General features: G+C 34.2%; 1 protein-coding gene and 1 long non-coding RNA gene across 4 annotated transcripts; both read left to right on the plus strand.

Moving 5' to 3' along the window:
• Positions 1-1,099: 1,099 nt before the first annotated feature.
• On the plus strand, positions 1,100-4,028 carry LOC130811066 (uncharacterized). Its single transcript, XR_009041099.1, has 3 exons — positions 1,100-2,783; positions 2,863-3,441; positions 3,524-4,028. It is a non-coding gene; the product is annotated as an uncharacterized LOC130811066 (long non-coding RNA).
• A 4,021-nt stretch (positions 4,029-8,049) lies between these two features.
• Positions 8,050-16,974, plus strand: LOC130810347 (mechanosensitive ion channel protein 2, chloroplastic-like). Of its 3 annotated transcripts, none has more exons than XM_057676366.1 (14): positions 8,050-8,205; positions 9,185-9,409; positions 9,499-9,558; positions 10,168-10,325; positions 11,012-11,132; positions 11,261-11,358; positions 11,466-11,579; positions 12,699-12,759; positions 13,024-13,173; positions 13,281-13,391; positions 13,782-13,949; positions 14,048-14,161; positions 14,718-14,774; positions 16,138-16,974. In XM_057676366.1, the coding sequence occupies exons 2-14, from the start codon at positions 9,332-9,334 to the stop codon at positions 16,738-16,740; spliced, it is 1,893 nt and encodes a 630-aa protein (XP_057532349.1). In that variant the 5' UTR covers positions 8,050-8,205; positions 9,185-9,331; the 3' UTR covers positions 16,741-16,974. The 3 variants fall into 3 exon arrangements, with proteins under 3 accessions (XP_057532349.1, XP_057532350.1, XP_057532351.1); XM_057676367.1 differs by having other exon boundaries at positions 8,055-8,325; XM_057676368.1 differs by having other exon boundaries at positions 8,055-8,205; positions 9,244-9,409.
• The last annotated feature ends 1,513 nt before the right edge of the window (positions 16,975-18,487 follow it).

The following is an 18,487-nucleotide window of genomic DNA, read 5'->3' on the forward strand; positions in this document are numbered from 1 at the left end:
ATTATGAAAACAAAACAAAAACTATCATGATTTCTTTTGAGTTTTCATATTAAATGTATCAATTATTAACAACAAAAATAAAATAATAAATAACATACAATTCAATACTTATCACTGTCAGTTATAGAACATAACACAATTATCATGTATGTAAATATTAAACTTATGAGAATCAATTATGGATCTAAACACATCTATTTCATACTAAAACCTAAAAAAATATGAACAAAAAACATACGGTCCTTTTAGAGTGCAAATCACAGCAACTTGTTCCTTCAATCTATTACGTGATTGTTTCTCTTTAACAACAATCCATTTTTTGGTAGAATCATCGTTCTTCTTAGGCTTCTTAGCAATTGATTTCTTCGAAACCCCTTTCTTTTTTGAAATGACAGTTAGAGGCAACACCTCCTCATCACTCTTTTTTGAAGACTTCACCATTGTTTAAAAAAAAGGAACCTACAAAAAAACCGCGAAAAGATAAACCCTATAAAACATCTAAAATAGAGATGAACACGAAGAAAAAAGAAAAAAAAAACAAAATCAACATAGAAAAACCAGAATAAAAACAAAATCAACACGAAAAATAACAAAATGATAAAAATCAAGAGAGAAAATATCCACAAAAAAACGAAGACGATAGTATAAAACAAATCTAGACATGCAAAAACATAAAAATGAAAGAAAATCAACAAGAGATTACTAGTACACCATCAATGGAAGAAGATGAGAGGATGAAGAAAACGAAAATAGAGGAATGAGAGAATATGGAAAGTTTTGATGAGAGAAGTTATGAAAGGAAGAAAATAACTAAAGGAAATAATGATGATACTGAAACTAAATCGTCAAATCAATCAAATTTGAATTTTGTTTAAAAAATTTTAAAAAACGAAAACTTGGAGGGAACTGAACGGGGTGCAATACACGCGCGTGAAATTGGGCCGGCCTATTCTTGGTCTCAATTTAAGACGATCTCGGCCAAGTTTTGGTGAATTCTTAAACCTATCTCCATGCAAAAATTAGAAAAGATTGAGAGTTTTCCAATAAAAAAAATCATAAATCAAACCTCGTATAAACTTATATCCAAAACTAAACGTCCAAACCTGTTCGAGTAAAAACGCTATTAAGGCCAGCGTTTTTAGGCCCAAATGGGCTGACATGTAAAACGCTGTTGGGAGCAACGTTTTCACAATAGGCTGATTTATCACAACTTCCTTATTTCCCCAATTCCCCCATTTCAATTAAACCCTAATTTTCGAATCTCCTTCTTCCTCTCCTTCTAATCTCCTTGTATGCCTTCTCCATTGTAGTGTTTATTTTTTTTGATTTTACTCTTTTTTAGTCTTTATTATTCAATTTTGTGGTAAAGGGTATGTGAATTTTTCAATTTTGTTCATCTTCTTCCTGATTATTCAATTATGATCATGATTAGGGTTTTATATCTTTTTAGTAATATAGGTTTTTACTATGTAGAACTAGTAATTCCTTACTCTTTACTTTATTACTTGGCTTATTTGAGTTAAGTTTATTGAATTTTATATTATTATTATAAATGTTTGATGAATTACATCCAATTTTACATATTTTTATCATTACTATCAGTAACAATATTATTATTTTGTTGAATGATTCCAATTGCTTGATTATTATTTGAATATTTAACTATTTGTACTTTAAATTTGCCGAATTTGAGATTAATTGGACATTGAATTGTGGGTGACTCGTGATCTGTGAATTCAATTGTAAAATTTGTGACTGTTGAATTGGATATGCTGGTTGTTGTAAGTGGACATTGAATGTTTGATGTTGATTACTTAGGGATATAGATTGATGTTTAATTGAATGAATGACTTGTTGAATTTGTTAAATAGTTTGGATATATGTTGATATTAATTATTTGGGATATAATGAGTGAATGTTGAAGTTGATTACTTGGGATATGTACTTGATGTTGAATGAATATAGTAAATTATTGAATGCTGAATGTTGAATTGAATTATCATGATGAAAAGTAAACACATTAAACAAACAAGATGAAGAATCCTGGTCCTCTAGATCCTTCCTTGTTAGTTTCACGACCTACCCATCGTTCACATTTCATATGAACCGGATAACTAGAGTCCGACACATTGTTTCAGACTCGACACCACCCTTCGGTAGTAATGAGATAGCCCGTAGATGATAGGGTTTTGAGATACGTGCATGAAGTGGGTTTATATGGTATTCAACGAGTAGGTCAAATACCATTAGGTTGCGGGATGATTACGGCTTTAGTTGAGCAATAAAGACTTGAGACGCACACCTTTCATCTATCGCTAGGTGAAGCGACCATCACACTACGTGATGTTGCTATACCTACCGACTTACTGGTGAGTGGGAGGGCAGTCACCGGTCCTAATCCGAGCCATACAAAAGAGCAGATACATAGGATGTTTGGGGTCCCACTGCCTGACGAAGCGATGATTGAGTCTTCAGTGAAGACGACATGGATGCTTAACACCTTTGGGCATTTACCGGGCCCCGACGCTGAGGATGCAGTTGTAGATCATTATGCTCGCATTTACTGCTAGGTACTTATTTCCGGCTATTTGTTTGTAGACAAATCCAAAAACGAGATGCAAGGGATCTATTTAGAGCTCCTTGACCAAGATTGGGTTGATATCGCGTCCTACAATTGGGCCAGTGCCCCACTTGCTTTCCTCTACAGAAATTTGTGTCAAGCCGCCTTGATCAAGAAAGGGAAACCAACAAGTGACATTGCGGGTCCATTGGTTAATCTACAGGTAGTACAAAACCTTAGCTATATTTACATAATAATGACGTTATTGAATAATTTTACTTATATTTCCTTGTATTATGCAGTTGTGGATATGGAAGCATATTACGTTTTGCACTCCTGCTGTCTCAACGCGATTACGCGACGACGTAGGGGAGAAGACGGGCAGCCTATTATCCTCCATGTTAAGCCGGAGGATCCCACGGAGGATGAGCCATATGGATCGAGATGGCTCGTGCCTCGATTGACGCATTTGAACACCTCACGAGTTGTACATGTCTTTTGCGATTCACTTGATCGCATGGCCAGTGTACAGGTATTTTGATTGTTTTTCAGTTCAATACCACTACCCTGAACGAGTCACGCGTCAATACGGTTTGCGGCAGACGAGGCCTGATCCACCAGAAGAACACCGCATGCTCCACGACGTGGATCGTAGGGGAAAGCCACGGTGAATTGGGCTGCGTATCACTGGGGATACATCGAGGGGTGGGATGGACGTGAGATTACGTAGTTCAGGGGGACGAGATTGGTGAACCGATGGATTTCCATGATAACTATCTCGGTATCGTGGAATCACCAGACGGTTCATCAGCCGAGGATATGATCCAGAGCGGCCACTCCCTCTGAACTACATACCCTCTGGCGTGCCATTACATGTCCTGGTGAGTCATTTCTCTTTAAGTTTTATATAATTAATATAATATTTAATGTTAACCTAAGTTTAATTGAAATTGTTTTTTGTAGACGCAACACGTGCTGAGCATTTGTGACTACATGCACTCGCAGCGACATGTATGTCATGAACAGTCAAACGAAGTGGTCAGGAGGTGCGATAGTGTAATGGTAGGCCTTGGATATGAGCATCTGCTTCAACCATTATCGCAAGACGATGTTCCTAGTTCAACAACACAAGAAGATGCTCTAGAGATGTCAACCGATCATCAATCGCCATATACACTCAGTGTACATCCGACGATTCCTGGGCCCTCTTAGGGCGAGTGTTCTTATGTATCTCCTGTTCATCCCACTAACTTTAGGCTTCATCAACAATAAGATAGTGAGGGTACACCTTTAATTTATCCTAGTCTAGACATTATTTATGAGGGCGTTACACCTACTGTTGATTCTTAGATTATGTATATATATGTGTATATGTAACGTTATTTGCATTGTATAACTTTACGCTTCGAGATAATTGTATATATTTGTATATTTAATGTTATTTTTTTGTTTATATTGGGTGATTGAATGAGAAGTTTAAGAAAAATTGGTATATCGATTTTATTTTAGTGCAGGTACGTATGTTGTTATAGAGAATAAACAAAAAAAAAAATAAAACATCACCAGCCAAAATCGTTGTACCTTGTAGCGTTTTCTTTGTTCTATACTACCAACTGCGTTTTCCTTTAAGCCCATTAGGGCCCTAAAACGCTGGGCTCAATAGCGTTTTTATTATAATAGGTTTGGACGCTTAGTTTTGGAACTAAGTTTATTCGAGGCTCTTTTTTGCTTTTTTTATTGAAAAAATCTTATTCGTTTCAAATTTTCTCTCCATGCAGCATCATGATCATCATATGTGTATTATGCTTAATACATATGAAATCAATGTTTAGGGTTTAGAGAGTGATGAAAGATGGTCGACTATACCCTTATCGAAGAAGATAAAAATATTGTGGCCAATGATAGTGAGACATGCGAATTAAGAAAGACTTGCAAAAGAAAACAAAAGGCAAGACAAGGAAAGTATAAAAAATACTAACATAAATCAAACAAATATAAATAACAATCATAAAGGAACAGAACAAGGTAAAGATATAATGGTTAGGACACAATTGGAGGCCTACAATAAGTTTTATCCATAGTTAAGTCCTCAAATAGGTGTAACTCGCTCATGTCATTCTTAATTTGATCCTCCAACATATACTTCTTTTTTCTATCAACTATGATAATTTCAACGCTTCTCATAGGCGTGTCAATGATCTTTGCACAATCCTAGACCATCTCAATCTACATGCATGCATTTTTAACAAAAAGGGTTCAACTCATAGCTTATATCTCAAAACTTGGTTTCCAATGTTATTTATTTTGGTGTATTCAGACATTCACCTTAACATTCACAACTCCGATACATCCATCTTACGCTCATATATTTTCTTACTTGGCCACACTTTATCTTGTACAAAAAAGTAGGCTAGGATACAGCTCAATAAAAATTTACCTTTCAGCTCTTATACTATCTTGTTATAACACACTCCTATTTATTTGTGTTTTTGGCCATATATACTGGCCATCTTCATCATGTAACAATACAATTCAATCAATAATAAAATCATTCAAGTATTCGTACAAGTCTTCATTGTATACTTTCATGGAGTATCTCTTGCTAAAATTCTCAAAATAACATGATATCAGACTAGGTACTCTTTTGATCCATTTTTTCTTTTTACATTAAGTTTTTTTTCTCCTTGTGTTTTCGTTTGCTTCTCTTTTATTCTCTTCTTCAAGTTTAATTCAAGAATCAAGATGATGAGTGATTTTATTACAAAAACAACTACTAGTTTCCTATATTATACAAAGAATCCAAGATCAGTGTATCTTTTTCATCCTTCACATATACTAGTGCAAAGTTGGTCTTTGCTCCTTTTGATGATACATCTTCCGGTGAATGAAGAGATCTATGATGATATCTTTATGTTTTAAGAACAAATTTGCTTTTATAAATTGTACTCTTCCTAAACCTACCAATAGAGATAATAAACAAAAAGCCTATAATAAATCTAATAACATGGTAATAGGTTAGATTATTGCTTCACTAGACATGATGACCGCCAAAAGTTTCATGTACTATAACACCAACTTCAAATACCAACTTTAATAGGTCATAATACCAACTCTAATAAGATATAATACCAGCTTTAATAGGTTATAACACCAACTCCAAATAGGATTACACAACGTGCGTTTTTTTGGTAGTTATTTTTTTAGTAATAATAGGCCACCCATTTGAGACGCGTCTTTTGTAAAGATGGTCTCAAGTAGATTGGGTTTCTTTGTTATTATCAAAGTTTCTCATCTTCCTAACGATATTGCTTTGACTCATAAGAAGTTTGCTTAAAATATGCTGCAAGATTCAGGAAGTACCATCTTCAAACATGTTGTTAGCCTCTACCTTTAAACACTAAACTTTACAAAGATTCTTCACCATCTTTCCAAAATCCTACTTTATACAGATCTTTGTTTTTGATAATCGAAATTCCACATGGTAATCCTGAGGTTTTGGGTTTTTTACGTGGTAACCAAAACTTTTAAAAAATCTACGCGGTTATGCTGAGGTTTACCAAATTATTTCATTGTGACCTTTTTGCACATAAAACATTAGCAAACGTTAATTTCGAAGCTTTAAGGCTGTTGTACGCCTATTTATGCGACTCACCATTTCAAATTCCATTAGTTTCAACCTTTTTTCCCCAAAACATAAATCTTAACTCACCATTTCAAGTACTATATTTGAATTTGAGGGAAAATTATAATTTGGATGAAAGATGATAGAGTTAAAGTTTATGTTTTGGGGGAAAAGGTTGAAACTGATGGAATTTGAAAAAGTAAGTCGCATAAATAGGCGTACTACAGCCTTAAAGCTTCAAAATTAACGTTTGCTAAAATTTTATGTGCGAAAAGGTCACGGTGGAACAATTTGGTAAACCTCAGGATTACCGCGTTGATTTTTTAAAGTTTTGGTTACCACGTGGCAAACCCAAAACCTTAGGTTTACCACGTGAAATTTCTCGAATTTTATTTATATAGCGAAGGATAACATATGAAACACTTTAAATACTCTGCGACATAAAAACTCCATAGGAAGAAAGCCATTAAATGAGAGAAAAGTTGAATTCCATAGGAAGAAAGCCATTGAATGAGAGAAAAGTTGTCTACTCATATGACAAGGATACCACACTAGAAAGTCATAAAAGTTCCAAATTATTACAATTAGTTGGCAAACTTAATTTTTTGATCAATACTCGCCCTAATTTATCCTAAACTACTGCCTAAGCCAATTCATGCAAGCTGCAACAAAATCTCTTTACCAAGCCCTTCTTCATACCTTAAATTATGTACACTCTACTATTGGTCATGGAATTCTAATATTATTTACTTACAACATAACCCTTCTAGCCTTATCAGACTTTGATTGTGAATTTATATTGGCACACGACCAAATATTACTGGATAACTTATTCTTCTTGGTAACTCACATGTTAGATGAAAATCCAAAAGGCAAGGAGCCATGTCTAAATCATCTTCAGAGGATGAATATAGTGCAATGATTGCCACTTTGAGATCACTTAGCTTGTGAGATTATTTAAGGAATTAAGAGTACATAAGCTAAAACATTTCACCCTTTATTATGATAGTCAATATGCATAACAAATAGCACATAACAATATGTTTCATGATAGGACCAAGCATATAGAGCTTGATTGTCATTTACTCGAGAAAAAGTTATGAAAGGTCTCATGCAACTCACATACCTTCCTACATCTAATCAGATGTCTTCACCAAACTCTTACCATCTTTTTTTTTTTATTTCAGACACTACTCCACAAACTTGACATGTACACCACCCTGCCAAACTTGAGGGGGATATTAGTAACTAAGACGTGCTAGTCACATGTCTCATTAGCTTAAGTCAGCTCACTATCCACCATCCATCCTAACCAAATGACCTCTTTTATAATTCTTGTTATAAGAAACTCCTATTTATTTATTTTTTGGCTATATGTTGGCCATCTCCATCATATAATGTTATAATTCAATTAATAATAAATCATTCAAGTATTCTTGCAATTCTTCATTATATACTTTCATGGAGTACCCTCTTGCTTAAATGCTCAAAATATAGTTTATTTATCCTTAGTGTATTGTTATTGACTAATTGTAAATTTTATTTTTGGAGGTTTTACTCAACTCTCTATTCATAGGCTTGTTTATTAACATTAAAATGCTATTGTTCATCTTAGTCCAAATTTTAATCACTTTATATCATTAGCTAAGAATTAAGATCACTTTATGCGGCCAAAATATCTGAACGTGCGGCCAAAATTTGTACGGCTGGCATCATAACTTCTCCATTGCAGCGACTCGATTGCGGGAAGCCCATATGCGCGGATAAAGCTTGGATACGGAGAAGCCACGTAAGCAAAAATGAATTAATAAAAAAAGAATTAAAAATCAAAGATAATGTTTTTAATTCACCTAATATTCCAAAACGACGCGTTTCATGAATTATCCGAATAATTGGAACTGTTTTCACTTTTTCTTTCCGCTTCAACTTGCAACTACAGAAACCACAAGAAAAAGCGAATTTTCTACTGTTGATTTGGATTTGATTGAACAGAGTTCTTAGTTTTCTTCTTCAAACTCTTCAAGTTAGTTAATTTCCTTCTCTCTATTGTTTCAATCTCTTTTAGTTTTTTGATTGCTGAGCTGAAATCTGGTATTATTGCAGCTAATTTGTAAATGTGTTGATTATGATCAATTATCTTCGAGTATGTTCAATTTTGATTCTTATTGTGATATTTTATTGACGATTTACTGGTTTATTTGATGAGTATATTTCTACTTTGTTTTTTTTTTTTGATTGCGTTTATTTTTCTAAATTTTTACTTGTATGTATTGCTCATTTAATTGAACATGCGAATTCGTCTCGAATTTTGTGATTAATATGAAATACAATTGATTTTATGTTAAAGTTGTGAATTTATTATGAAAGTTTAAATTTAGTGTTCTTTCGTTAGTTGTTTTTCCAGTTGTAGGTTTTTATAAAGAAAATTTTCATTTTTATAAGAAAATTTCTTTTTAAGTAGAAGATCACTGAGTATGAATAGAATTAATCATTGAATATTTCAAAAAGTTGATCATTGATTCAAGTTAACATTGTGGTAAATCGAAGTCAATAATAGATTTAAAGTGCAATTTTATAGCAACATATGAATGATGATGCTAAAACTATTATCAAGTTGCAAATTTAATTTTTCATTAACCTATACCCCCATCTTTTAAATCAAGGATGAATTGGAAACCACGTCTTTATCATCACTAATAAGGATGAAGTATCGTACATGCAACCCCACAAATGCTGGTGGTTGCCACTTAATGGCATTGAGTTGGAAAATAATGATATCATGCCATTGTAGTACTGTATTGTTTTCCTGCAAACATCTATGCCTTTTTTCTCTTGTATTACAATCATCAAATGGATTTGTATTTCGTCATCATTCTCTTTGGAAGTAATGGCGTATAAGGCTCTATTGAATTTATCATTTGGGATTTTCCTGATTGTTGGTTGTTTCTGGTTGCATTGGTTATTGATTCAAAGGAATTAGCTAATTTTCATTTCAATGACAGGTATTGTGATATTGTAATACTACAATTCATATGCAACTTTCACTTTGCTGTCTTTCTAGATGTATTGGGTATTCTGTTAAAGTTGGAGCTGAAATTTTACAGTCTTGATAAGGTTCTACAAGGGTGTCTGATAAAGTTTTTGAAACAATGGTGGTTGCTTCTTCTTTGCACTTTTCGTATGAATTTCGAATTTATGGTTCTTGTGGACTTCCATGCCAGTCAAAGGTACACACATATCTTAAAGGGTCTATGATAATGTGATATTACAATTATTTGTTAGAAGTTTGTGTCTAACTCTGCCATGTCTATTTCAGCCTATAATGCAAAATATTCGATTTCGTTTTCCCAGTTCTGCTATTTCAGCAAATGATGTGGTAAGCCATAATCCTAATGAAGGAAATGTAACTTCATTGGTTATTATTTATATATCATTCTGAATAGGAATTCTTGTAAATTCTTTGCATAGCACAACTTAGTTTTGTTGTGAGTATGTGTTGCATCAAGATCGTCATAGTTATAGCTTAGGACTTAAAGACTTAAGAGTAGCTTGGAAAAGAAGTTTGGTAGTTAATAGGTTAATGAGAGGATTAGAATTTGATAGAAGGAGAGGAGAGAGTGAGAGAATTAATTAGATCCGATATTTGTTGGTGCTTGAAGCTCATTACATTTGGCAGAATTTCAGACCCCTAGGGCGCTGAAAGGCTTGCTGCTTCTGTATCTTCAGTTTAATTGTATTAATGATGTTGCTGTCTTCATTTTATCTGAAAATAACCATGCCAATTTATTGCAAATTTTGGTTGTATGTTATTGAGTTTTGAGAGGCCATCTTCTCTCAATTCTTGGGGAAACAAATATTTTAATTTTTTTGAGTTATTTTATTTTTTTTAATTTTTTTTTATGTCTAAAAATGAACTTTTTCGTGGATGATGAATTTTTGATTGCATTTTTGTTAGGATTGAAAGCATATTTGATTAAAATTGCAGGCAAAGGATGCTTGGAATCTCCATTTTTTAAGCACAGCAGTCAATAAGATAAGCTCTGCCTCCTCCAAACATAGGGTGTTTCTGTGCAGATCCATTCTTTTTCCTAATGGAGTAAATTGGGGTCCTTCAATGCAAGAAGCTCCTGTTGTTTTGAAGAGGTTGTTATTTGTACTTAAGTTAACCATCCTTGTCTTTTCTTTAATAAGGTTATTTGTTTACCATTATAACCTTTTTATCCTGCACTTTATACATCAACTCATTTAAAGATGATATCTACCACCCTTATGTAGATGGTGTCAACTGAAACAGAAATATGAGAATTTTTTTTGGATTATACGTATGTAACTTTATGTGCTTACCTTTTCCTCTAACTGGTATTATTTGCTTTCCATAACAAAGATAGATTATTTTAAGTCTTATTTTGAGCCAAATAAGGCTTGTTTGAGGCGTTGTAGTCCTCATTTTAATTGATCTTTCATTCTTTTGTCTATTTCTGTTATCTTTTCCTTTCATTTCCCCTCGTCTTATTGTCCTTGTATTAACAAGAGAAAGAGCATGTCTAATTGAAGTCTTGAACATTGGATTTTGATATCATATCATATGATTGTTTGATTATGTGTAATGATTATGTTGGTTGCTCTTTCTTTTGATTTGCTTGTAAATTATGCTACGAATCTGTACTAGTTTTTTTGCTTGCTTTGAGGTAGGTCCTACTCATGAATTTGCAATACTAAATTGATATCCAAATTATGTAATGGTAGAATTTTTTTTCCTTTGATGGAATCTCCCATGTACATCGCATTTTCTCAAATCTTAGTCATGTACTCATGAGTCATGTGTGCAGGTTTTATGACATATTATCTTCAAAATCGGTTCTGTATCAGTTGATCCCAGCCATTGGTGTCGTTGCTTTAGGATTTGGACTTCTACCGCTTTTGCGTCTTGGCTGGAGTGTTTTTATTCAAGTATTTTTTCTATCTTTTACTGTTTGTGTTGCCGACCCTCACCACTGGAAATCTCTCCAAGCTGGAAACATCCTTGATATTCTGAATGTTTATTATGAATTTCTTTTTCTTGTGTCTTTTTTCTCCAGAATAATGGCGGTAATTGGAAAAGGAGCAGTACTTATATTTTTGCGACATCATATGTTCAACCTTTGATACTATGGACTGGAGCTTTGCTTATTTGCAGGTGCATGAAGCACACTTTTTATATTTTGATCTTTTTTCTTCCCCATCTTTTGAAATTATGTATAGCTGGGGAATCAACTGGTAATAATCTTAAGAATTCATTTTCAGATCATTAGATCCTATAATTTTACCTTCGGAAGCAAGCCAGGCTGTTAAGCAGCGACTTCTGCATTTTGTGCGATCGTTTTCCACTGTGATAGCCTTTTCGTATTGTGTATCTTGGTGAGTTTTGGTTCTCTTTCTATTTGTGATATAGTGCTTAAAAGAAGCTGTGATCGTTGTTGAATAATACTTGGCCATACATTTTTAACTTTGTGCAATTTGTCTTACTCTTACCAGATTGGAGTGAGTTGGTTGCTTTAAAGATGATAGTTTTTAATATTGGTACTTTTAAGATTCAACAATGTTCTTATGTGAGTCTGACTCCTTGTTATGTGAGTCTGACTCCTTGTAACATCTAGGAAAATTATGCACTCATAATAATGCTTTTTTTCTTTCTTTTAAAGACTCATATATGCTTGTAAGTAGGGATGGGCATGGGTCTTAGACCCTAAGGGTCTAGACCCGATCCGACCCGACCCTATGGATTCGGGTCGAATCTGGGTAAGGGTTCGGGTCTACACGTTTGAGACCCAGATACGACCCATGGACCCATTTAAATCTTTTTTTAAAAAAATTATATATTAGCTAACGTGTGTATTCTATTATTTGATTTGAAATTTTATTATATTTCTGAACATTACATGATTTTGAACTTTTTCGGTTCATATAATTTAAAATGTGGTCGTCGTATCTATACTTTAAAAGTTAAAGACTTGATAAATATTTCATTATAAGAACTTGAATGTTGGAAAACTTCATATATTTATTTGCTCAATTAGTATAAAGTATTAGAAGATCCTCGTTAGTTGAAAATGTTTAAATCATTTTATACGAATGGTCGAAATTGTACTTCATAATATAATTTTAAAAAAATTCAGGAATAAAAAAAAAATTTTTGGACCCAGATCCAGACCCTAGACCCTCCAGACCCTAAGGGTCTGAGTCCGGGTCCAAAATTTTCAGACCCTACGGATCTGGGTCTGGGTCTGGGTCCAATACAAAAGTTAGGGTCTGGATTTAGGTCTAGCTGGACCTGACCCAGATCCGACCCATGCCCATCCCTACCTGCAAGATTGTCACTACGAATTGATAGTTGCATCATTTCAATTGTACCACACTGGTTTCTGATGCTGACTGCAATCATTTGCGATGACTGTATGATGTATTCCCTGATATTGGGTTGTTATTTTATCATGGTAATTTACAATGGTTTTATTTCCTTTTCCCTTTCATGAGCAGCTTGATTCAACAAGTGCAGAAGTACTTTGTGGAAGCAAGTGATGCTAATGACTCGAGAAATGTATGTTCAAGGATTTTTTTTTCTTTTTATCAGTATGCATGCAATTCTCAGACATTGTCAGTTGTATGTATACACGAAATATTTTTTCTTTGCATGTACTTTATTTAACAATTGTGAAGTCCACGCACAGTCAATGTATGATACATTTGAGGAGCTTGGTACTAATTGAAGGTTCTATTGACCTTTGTTATGGTATTGGCTGGAAACCTTTGTCTTTGATAATGCATTTACTTTTGTTGATTTCTTTTATATTTGAACTGACAGATGGGCTTTCAATTTGCTGGGAAGGCTATCTATACTGCTGTATGGGTGGCGTCAGTTTCATTGTTCATGGAATTGTTGGGCTTTTCTACCCAGAAGTGGCTAACTGCTGGGGGTCTTGGAACAGTGTTGCTCACCCTTGCTGGGCGTGAGGTGCTCCCTATTTTTTTTGTCATTCTCAATGATTAGCCATTTTTTGCATTTTCTACTATAGCAAATAAATCATTATGCTCTTGCTTTATTCTTGATTATTGCCTCAGATATTCATAAACTTCCTGTCAAGTGTCATGATCCATGCAACACGACCATTCATTCCGAATGAATGGATTCAAACGAAGATTGAAGGCTATGAAGTTTCTGGTACAGTTGAGGTGCGTTTTATCTCTTTTTATTACAAGAATTGTTTAATAATTTGTGAATTCTGTGGATCTGGTCACTTATTTTCTGCTTGAAATTGCAGTTAAATAATTACTCACTCTGTCCCATTGAGTGTGCTAGATTTCTAATCGGTCCAACCCATTGATTTTGCTACATCTCCTTCTATGAAAATGTTCCTAACACTTTCATTAATTTTATTTACAGATGTCTTTTCTCTTTTAATACTATTCACACGATTCGAACTTTTTATCTTCTTTTTTTCAACAACCAAACCACTTATTGAATTTATGGGCAAAGTAATCTGTAGCGATTTCGGGGGACTAAGGAGTAAATGTTGCTTATGCGACCTATATGTTAATTTAATAGTTTATTTATCATCTCAGCATGTAGGTTGGTGGTCCCCAACAATTATCAGAGGAGATGAACGTGAAGCAGTTTATATCCCAAACCACAAATTCACAGTTAGTGTTGTGCGAAATCTAACCCAAAAGACACATTGGCGTATTAAGACCCATATTGCTATTAGTCATCTGGATGTCAACAAAATCAATGTGAGCGTGAAAATAATTTCATTTTATTGCTCTATTTTTTTGGTACGTAAATACTGGTCTTCGTTCTTGCATTTCAACTGAAGTTCTCTTTTTTGCAGAATATTGTTGCTGACATGCGGAAGGTTTTGGCTAAAAATCCCCAAGTAGAGCAACAGAAGTTGCATAGGAGAGTTTTCCTGGACAACATCAATCATGAAAATCAGGCTCTTCTGGTTAGTTGTACGCATATCATCATAAGTTATGTGGATGTAATTCCCTTTAAATTTTGATAAAAGCTTCTTTACTCTGCCAAGGCATGGATAAGCAAACTTTGATGGTCTTTTCTTCTTGGGAAACTTTAATGAACCAAGTTTAGTTCCTGCTTAATTACTTTGCTGTCTGAAGTCAAGTGTATTCTTGCTTTGTTTACATAGGACTGCTTCTTTGTCAATATGGGGACAGTGAAAATTCCAATTTTATATACTCAGTATTATAAACTTTGATAATGTTGTGGTTTTTTGCACTTGTGTATTATGTTTTGGTGATAAAATCAACCATGACTCCATGAGAACATCATGTTTGACCATGCTGACAGAAATCCTGAATTACTTCTTAGGCTGGACTCTTCCAGCTTGGAAGGCACTACTGCTGGAACCTGCCTCTGCCTCTGTCTCTGTCTCCCTCCATCATTTTTATTTTGGCTTTCAACTTTCTATTCGTAATGGGTCTTAAAGTCTTTCTCTGTGACATTGGAAATCAAACTTACAATCCTTCCATTCTATTTTGTAGATAATGATTTCCTGCTTTGTGAAGACTTCTCGCTTTGAGGAGTACCTTTGTGTTAAGGTAAGACTCAACACCATTGGATTAGCTAGATCGATCAGAGTTGTTTGATATTCTATACTCCCTCTTATTTAATGTTCTTGAAATTTTTTTTTTGTTGCCAACTTCTGTTAATGTTTGATTTATCATAATGCCTCTATTCCTTATTTGTTCCATTATAATTTAACACATTTCTCCCTCTTCATACTTCCACCTCTATATTCTACTTTCATAATCTCACTCAGCCAAATGGATAGTGGATGGAGACTGTCATATGCCTGAACAGTTAATTAGGATATTCTAGATTTTTTTCAACAACTAAGTGAGCTGATAGTCAATGATTTAAGTCATTATCAAAAAAGGAAAATTATATTAAAAAAATTAATTAAACCTGCGATGCTTTGCCAATTTTTTCTGTTTTGTGATTAGTTTCCCTGTCTGTTAATGCTTCGTTGATAACACAGAAGCATCTGCACCAAAATGGATATGACGTTCCCAGATTTCACGCGAACAAATCAAACCAAATGTGATTGGAAAGTAACTGATTTTAGTTCATAAGCAAACTCACTCTCGAACAATGGTTCTAATATATCTCTCAAAATCAACAACTCAAATATTTCTATTTGTCTGATATTATTGAATGCCACGCATGGGTTTATATAAGACTCTAACCTAAACAAAGCATAATTCTAATGACTATAAAAGTTCCATCTCAATCAAAAATCTGGATACATGGCCTACAAGTTAAACTCTGTTTGAAGTAAACTACCTGTTGGTCTTTCCGTCAACATAGCAAAATTGATCAAATATTTTAAATTTCTCGTAATTTCCAGCCCCCTCATCTAGTTTCTTTCTGTAATGTTAATATGATAAATTTTAGCCCCTCCCCTTATTTTAACTTCTCCACTGATGCACTACTAGTTTTCGTCTAGTTATATGGTCATCTCCTTCTAGTATACCCCTTCGAGCCGTAGAACAAGTGTTCATAACCCTCTCACGGTCAGCCTTCTCAAGTAAATAGCAAAGAGAATCTTCCCTTAGCTGATGTGTCTCATGCATCTAGTCACACACGGTGTAACATCCATGTATATACAGCACCGTTCTCTTGTACATTGATGAAGCGACTCTAGTAGCTTGTTGGTTGAATTGATGTTGACTAGGTCACTATCATGTCAGATTCTAGAACACAGTAGATATCATTTACATGTGATTACCAATTTCTAGAAGTATAGTCGTATTGTCCTTGTCCGATGCACCCTTGTTAAATTCAGCTTTATCATCAATATATCTGATTTTAATGCCTATAAATTGTTTGTTTAGCATTAGAGTTTGATCTGAAAGCTAAGTTATGCAGCAAGCTCATGAAAAAACATTCTCTGTGAAACAGGAAGCGATACTCTTGGACCTTCTTAGAGTAATCAGCCATCACCGTGCTAGACTTGCTACACCTATTCGAACCATACGAAAAGTTTACACAGAAGGGAATGTTGACAATGTTCCATTTTCAGAAACTATCTATGATGGCTCCAGAGCTGTAACTAATCACCCTTTCTTACTAATTGAACCTTCTTACAAAATAAACAGCGACAATAAAACCAAATCTGCAACCCGTAAGGATGAGAAGTCTGATTTAACCCCAAAATCTGACCCCAAGGTGGATGCCAAAAATGATGATCAAGACAATTTAGAAGCCACTGGTAGTGGAGTTTCAGAAACGGATCTTTATGTTTCAAAGAAAGATGATGAAAGCCAAGCCACCTCATCAGTAACTCGAACTGCTTTAGATGAAAATATTGTTCTTGGTGTTGCATTAGAGGGCTCCAAACGAACTCTTCCCATAGAAGAAGAAAGTTCACCATCACCGCCTTCCTCTGGGGAGTCGAAGGAATTGGTCGGAAGTCCATCAGGTGCAGAGGACAAGAAAGACGATCAAGTATCGCCAGTTTCTAGTTTTAATACAGCTGATAATCGTGAGAAAAAGAGTGGATAAACATGGTAACAGTCCAAATAACTCCGCAGGAGTTGCGAGAATGCCGCTGTTTTTTCTGAAGGCTGGCACATTGCGGGGTTCACCTATCTTCCACAAAGTGTTGTATATTTCAAATGATAGAGTTTGTATGTTTTAGTGTTAGAGATGTAAAGAAATATAGTTTATGTACATGTGGCCAATTTGTAATGCACATTATTCTTCCATTCACAAGTCAATGCCTATAGGAATTGCTCATGATAAACAATAAACAAAAAATAAATAAATAGTAAACAATAAATAGTAACAATTATCAAGAAACAATAAAAAATAAACATTGAACAATAAATGATACATAATAAATAATAAACAATCATAAAAAATAAACAATAAAGGATAAATAATATACAATAAACAATGAATAATAAATAATACTTGTTCAATTGATGAATGTGTTCACAGTTTCACTACTCTGTTTCACATCGGGTAAATTAATAAAAAATTAAGACAAAATTGAAATGTTCATTTGAGTAATGAACTAGCAAATGAACTTTGATTGTGTTAGAATTATTGGTAACTTATGTTCACCAAGTAATCAAGAACAAGATTAAGAAAATTAATCAAATGCATTAGTGAAGTTAGAAGAGGACACATCACATGTTTATGATTCGTTGTGTGGGAATCAATAGTATATTATATTATTGGTAGTGAAATCTTGACATGTGAAGGGTTGAAGTGTAAGAAATCAATCCTAAATTAAGGTAAGAAGCATAGGAGACTGTGGGATATATGGAAAAGGAAAGTCAAGCAAAAAGGAAATCAAAACAGCCCTTGGCAGCCTCTGTGTGATTTTGCTGCATGCTGTTTTTGTTGCTTCTGTTTTCACTATGATGCTGCCCCATTTGTTGAATATTTATTTCCCTATATATACTCACATGTACCCTATGTTATGTGGCACCAAAGTCTCATAATAGTAAGCTACCTTACTTGCTCAAGTATGCTCTCAAATTAGCTCCTCTATTACCTTATATTATTCTCCATTGTAATTCCTTCAAATTTTTGTATTTCTCCTTTAAACACATTAATATTAATCCTAAGCTAAATGGTGGATGTAGCTCAAGATTGATGAATCACCTTAAAATCTTTGTCTTGATTATTTATTTATTATTTACATTCATCATACACTTGCATATGTGGTTCATACACATAGACACAACACAAACCTTCACTTAAACCTTAATTTGTGATCCTTAAGTGAGGTTAACACCTCTCCTTTCAATTGGTATCAGAGCCAAGGGTCATTTGAGGTTACTTGAGGTGTTAGTGATGGTCATTTAAAGTCCAAAATATTAACCATGAAGTTAGACATTGAGAAATTTGATAGGAATACAAATTTCAATTTATGGCAAGTAAAGAAGAAGACAATATCGATTCAAAATGGTGTTCATAAGGCACTTAAAGGTGATGAGAGGAAGCCCACTGATCTTAGTAAAGCTAAGTGGGAAAAGATGAATGCAAAAGCTTTATCCGCCGTACAACTTTGCCTCTCCAATGAAGTTTTGAGGGAAGTTGTAAAGGAGGTAACTTCAACAGGAATTTGGGAGAAGTTGGAATCACTCTACATGGCCAAGAGTGTTACCAACCGATTACTCATGAATAGACACTTAATTTCCCTTAGTACTTTGGATGAAGAAGATTTTGTATGCATTGGCGAAGGTGGAGTTATGAAGGTTGGAAAGGGCCCTAAGTTATTCCTAAAAGGACTCATTGA

The sequence above is a fragment of the Amaranthus tricolor genome, chromosome 4 (assembly GCF_026212465.1).
Source record: "Amaranthus tricolor cultivar Red isolate AtriRed21 chromosome 4, ASM2621246v1, whole genome shotgun sequence".
NCBI classification, from domain to species: Eukaryota; Viridiplantae; Streptophyta; class Magnoliopsida; order Caryophyllales; family Amaranthaceae; genus Amaranthus; species Amaranthus tricolor.

Coding starts and splice junctions, on each gene's coding strand:
- LOC130810347 (XM_057676366.1), top strand. CDS start 9,332: ATGGTGGTTGCTTCTTCTTTGCACTTTTCGTATGAATTTCGAATTTAT. Junction 13,174..13,280: donor TCACCCTTGCTGGGCGTGAG/GTGCTCCCTATT, acceptor TTATTGCCTCAG/ATATTCATAAACTTCCTGTC. Junction 13,392..13,781: donor AAGTTTCTGGTACAGTTGAG/GTGCGTTTTATC, acceptor TTATCATCTCAG/CATGTAGGTTGGTGGTCCCC.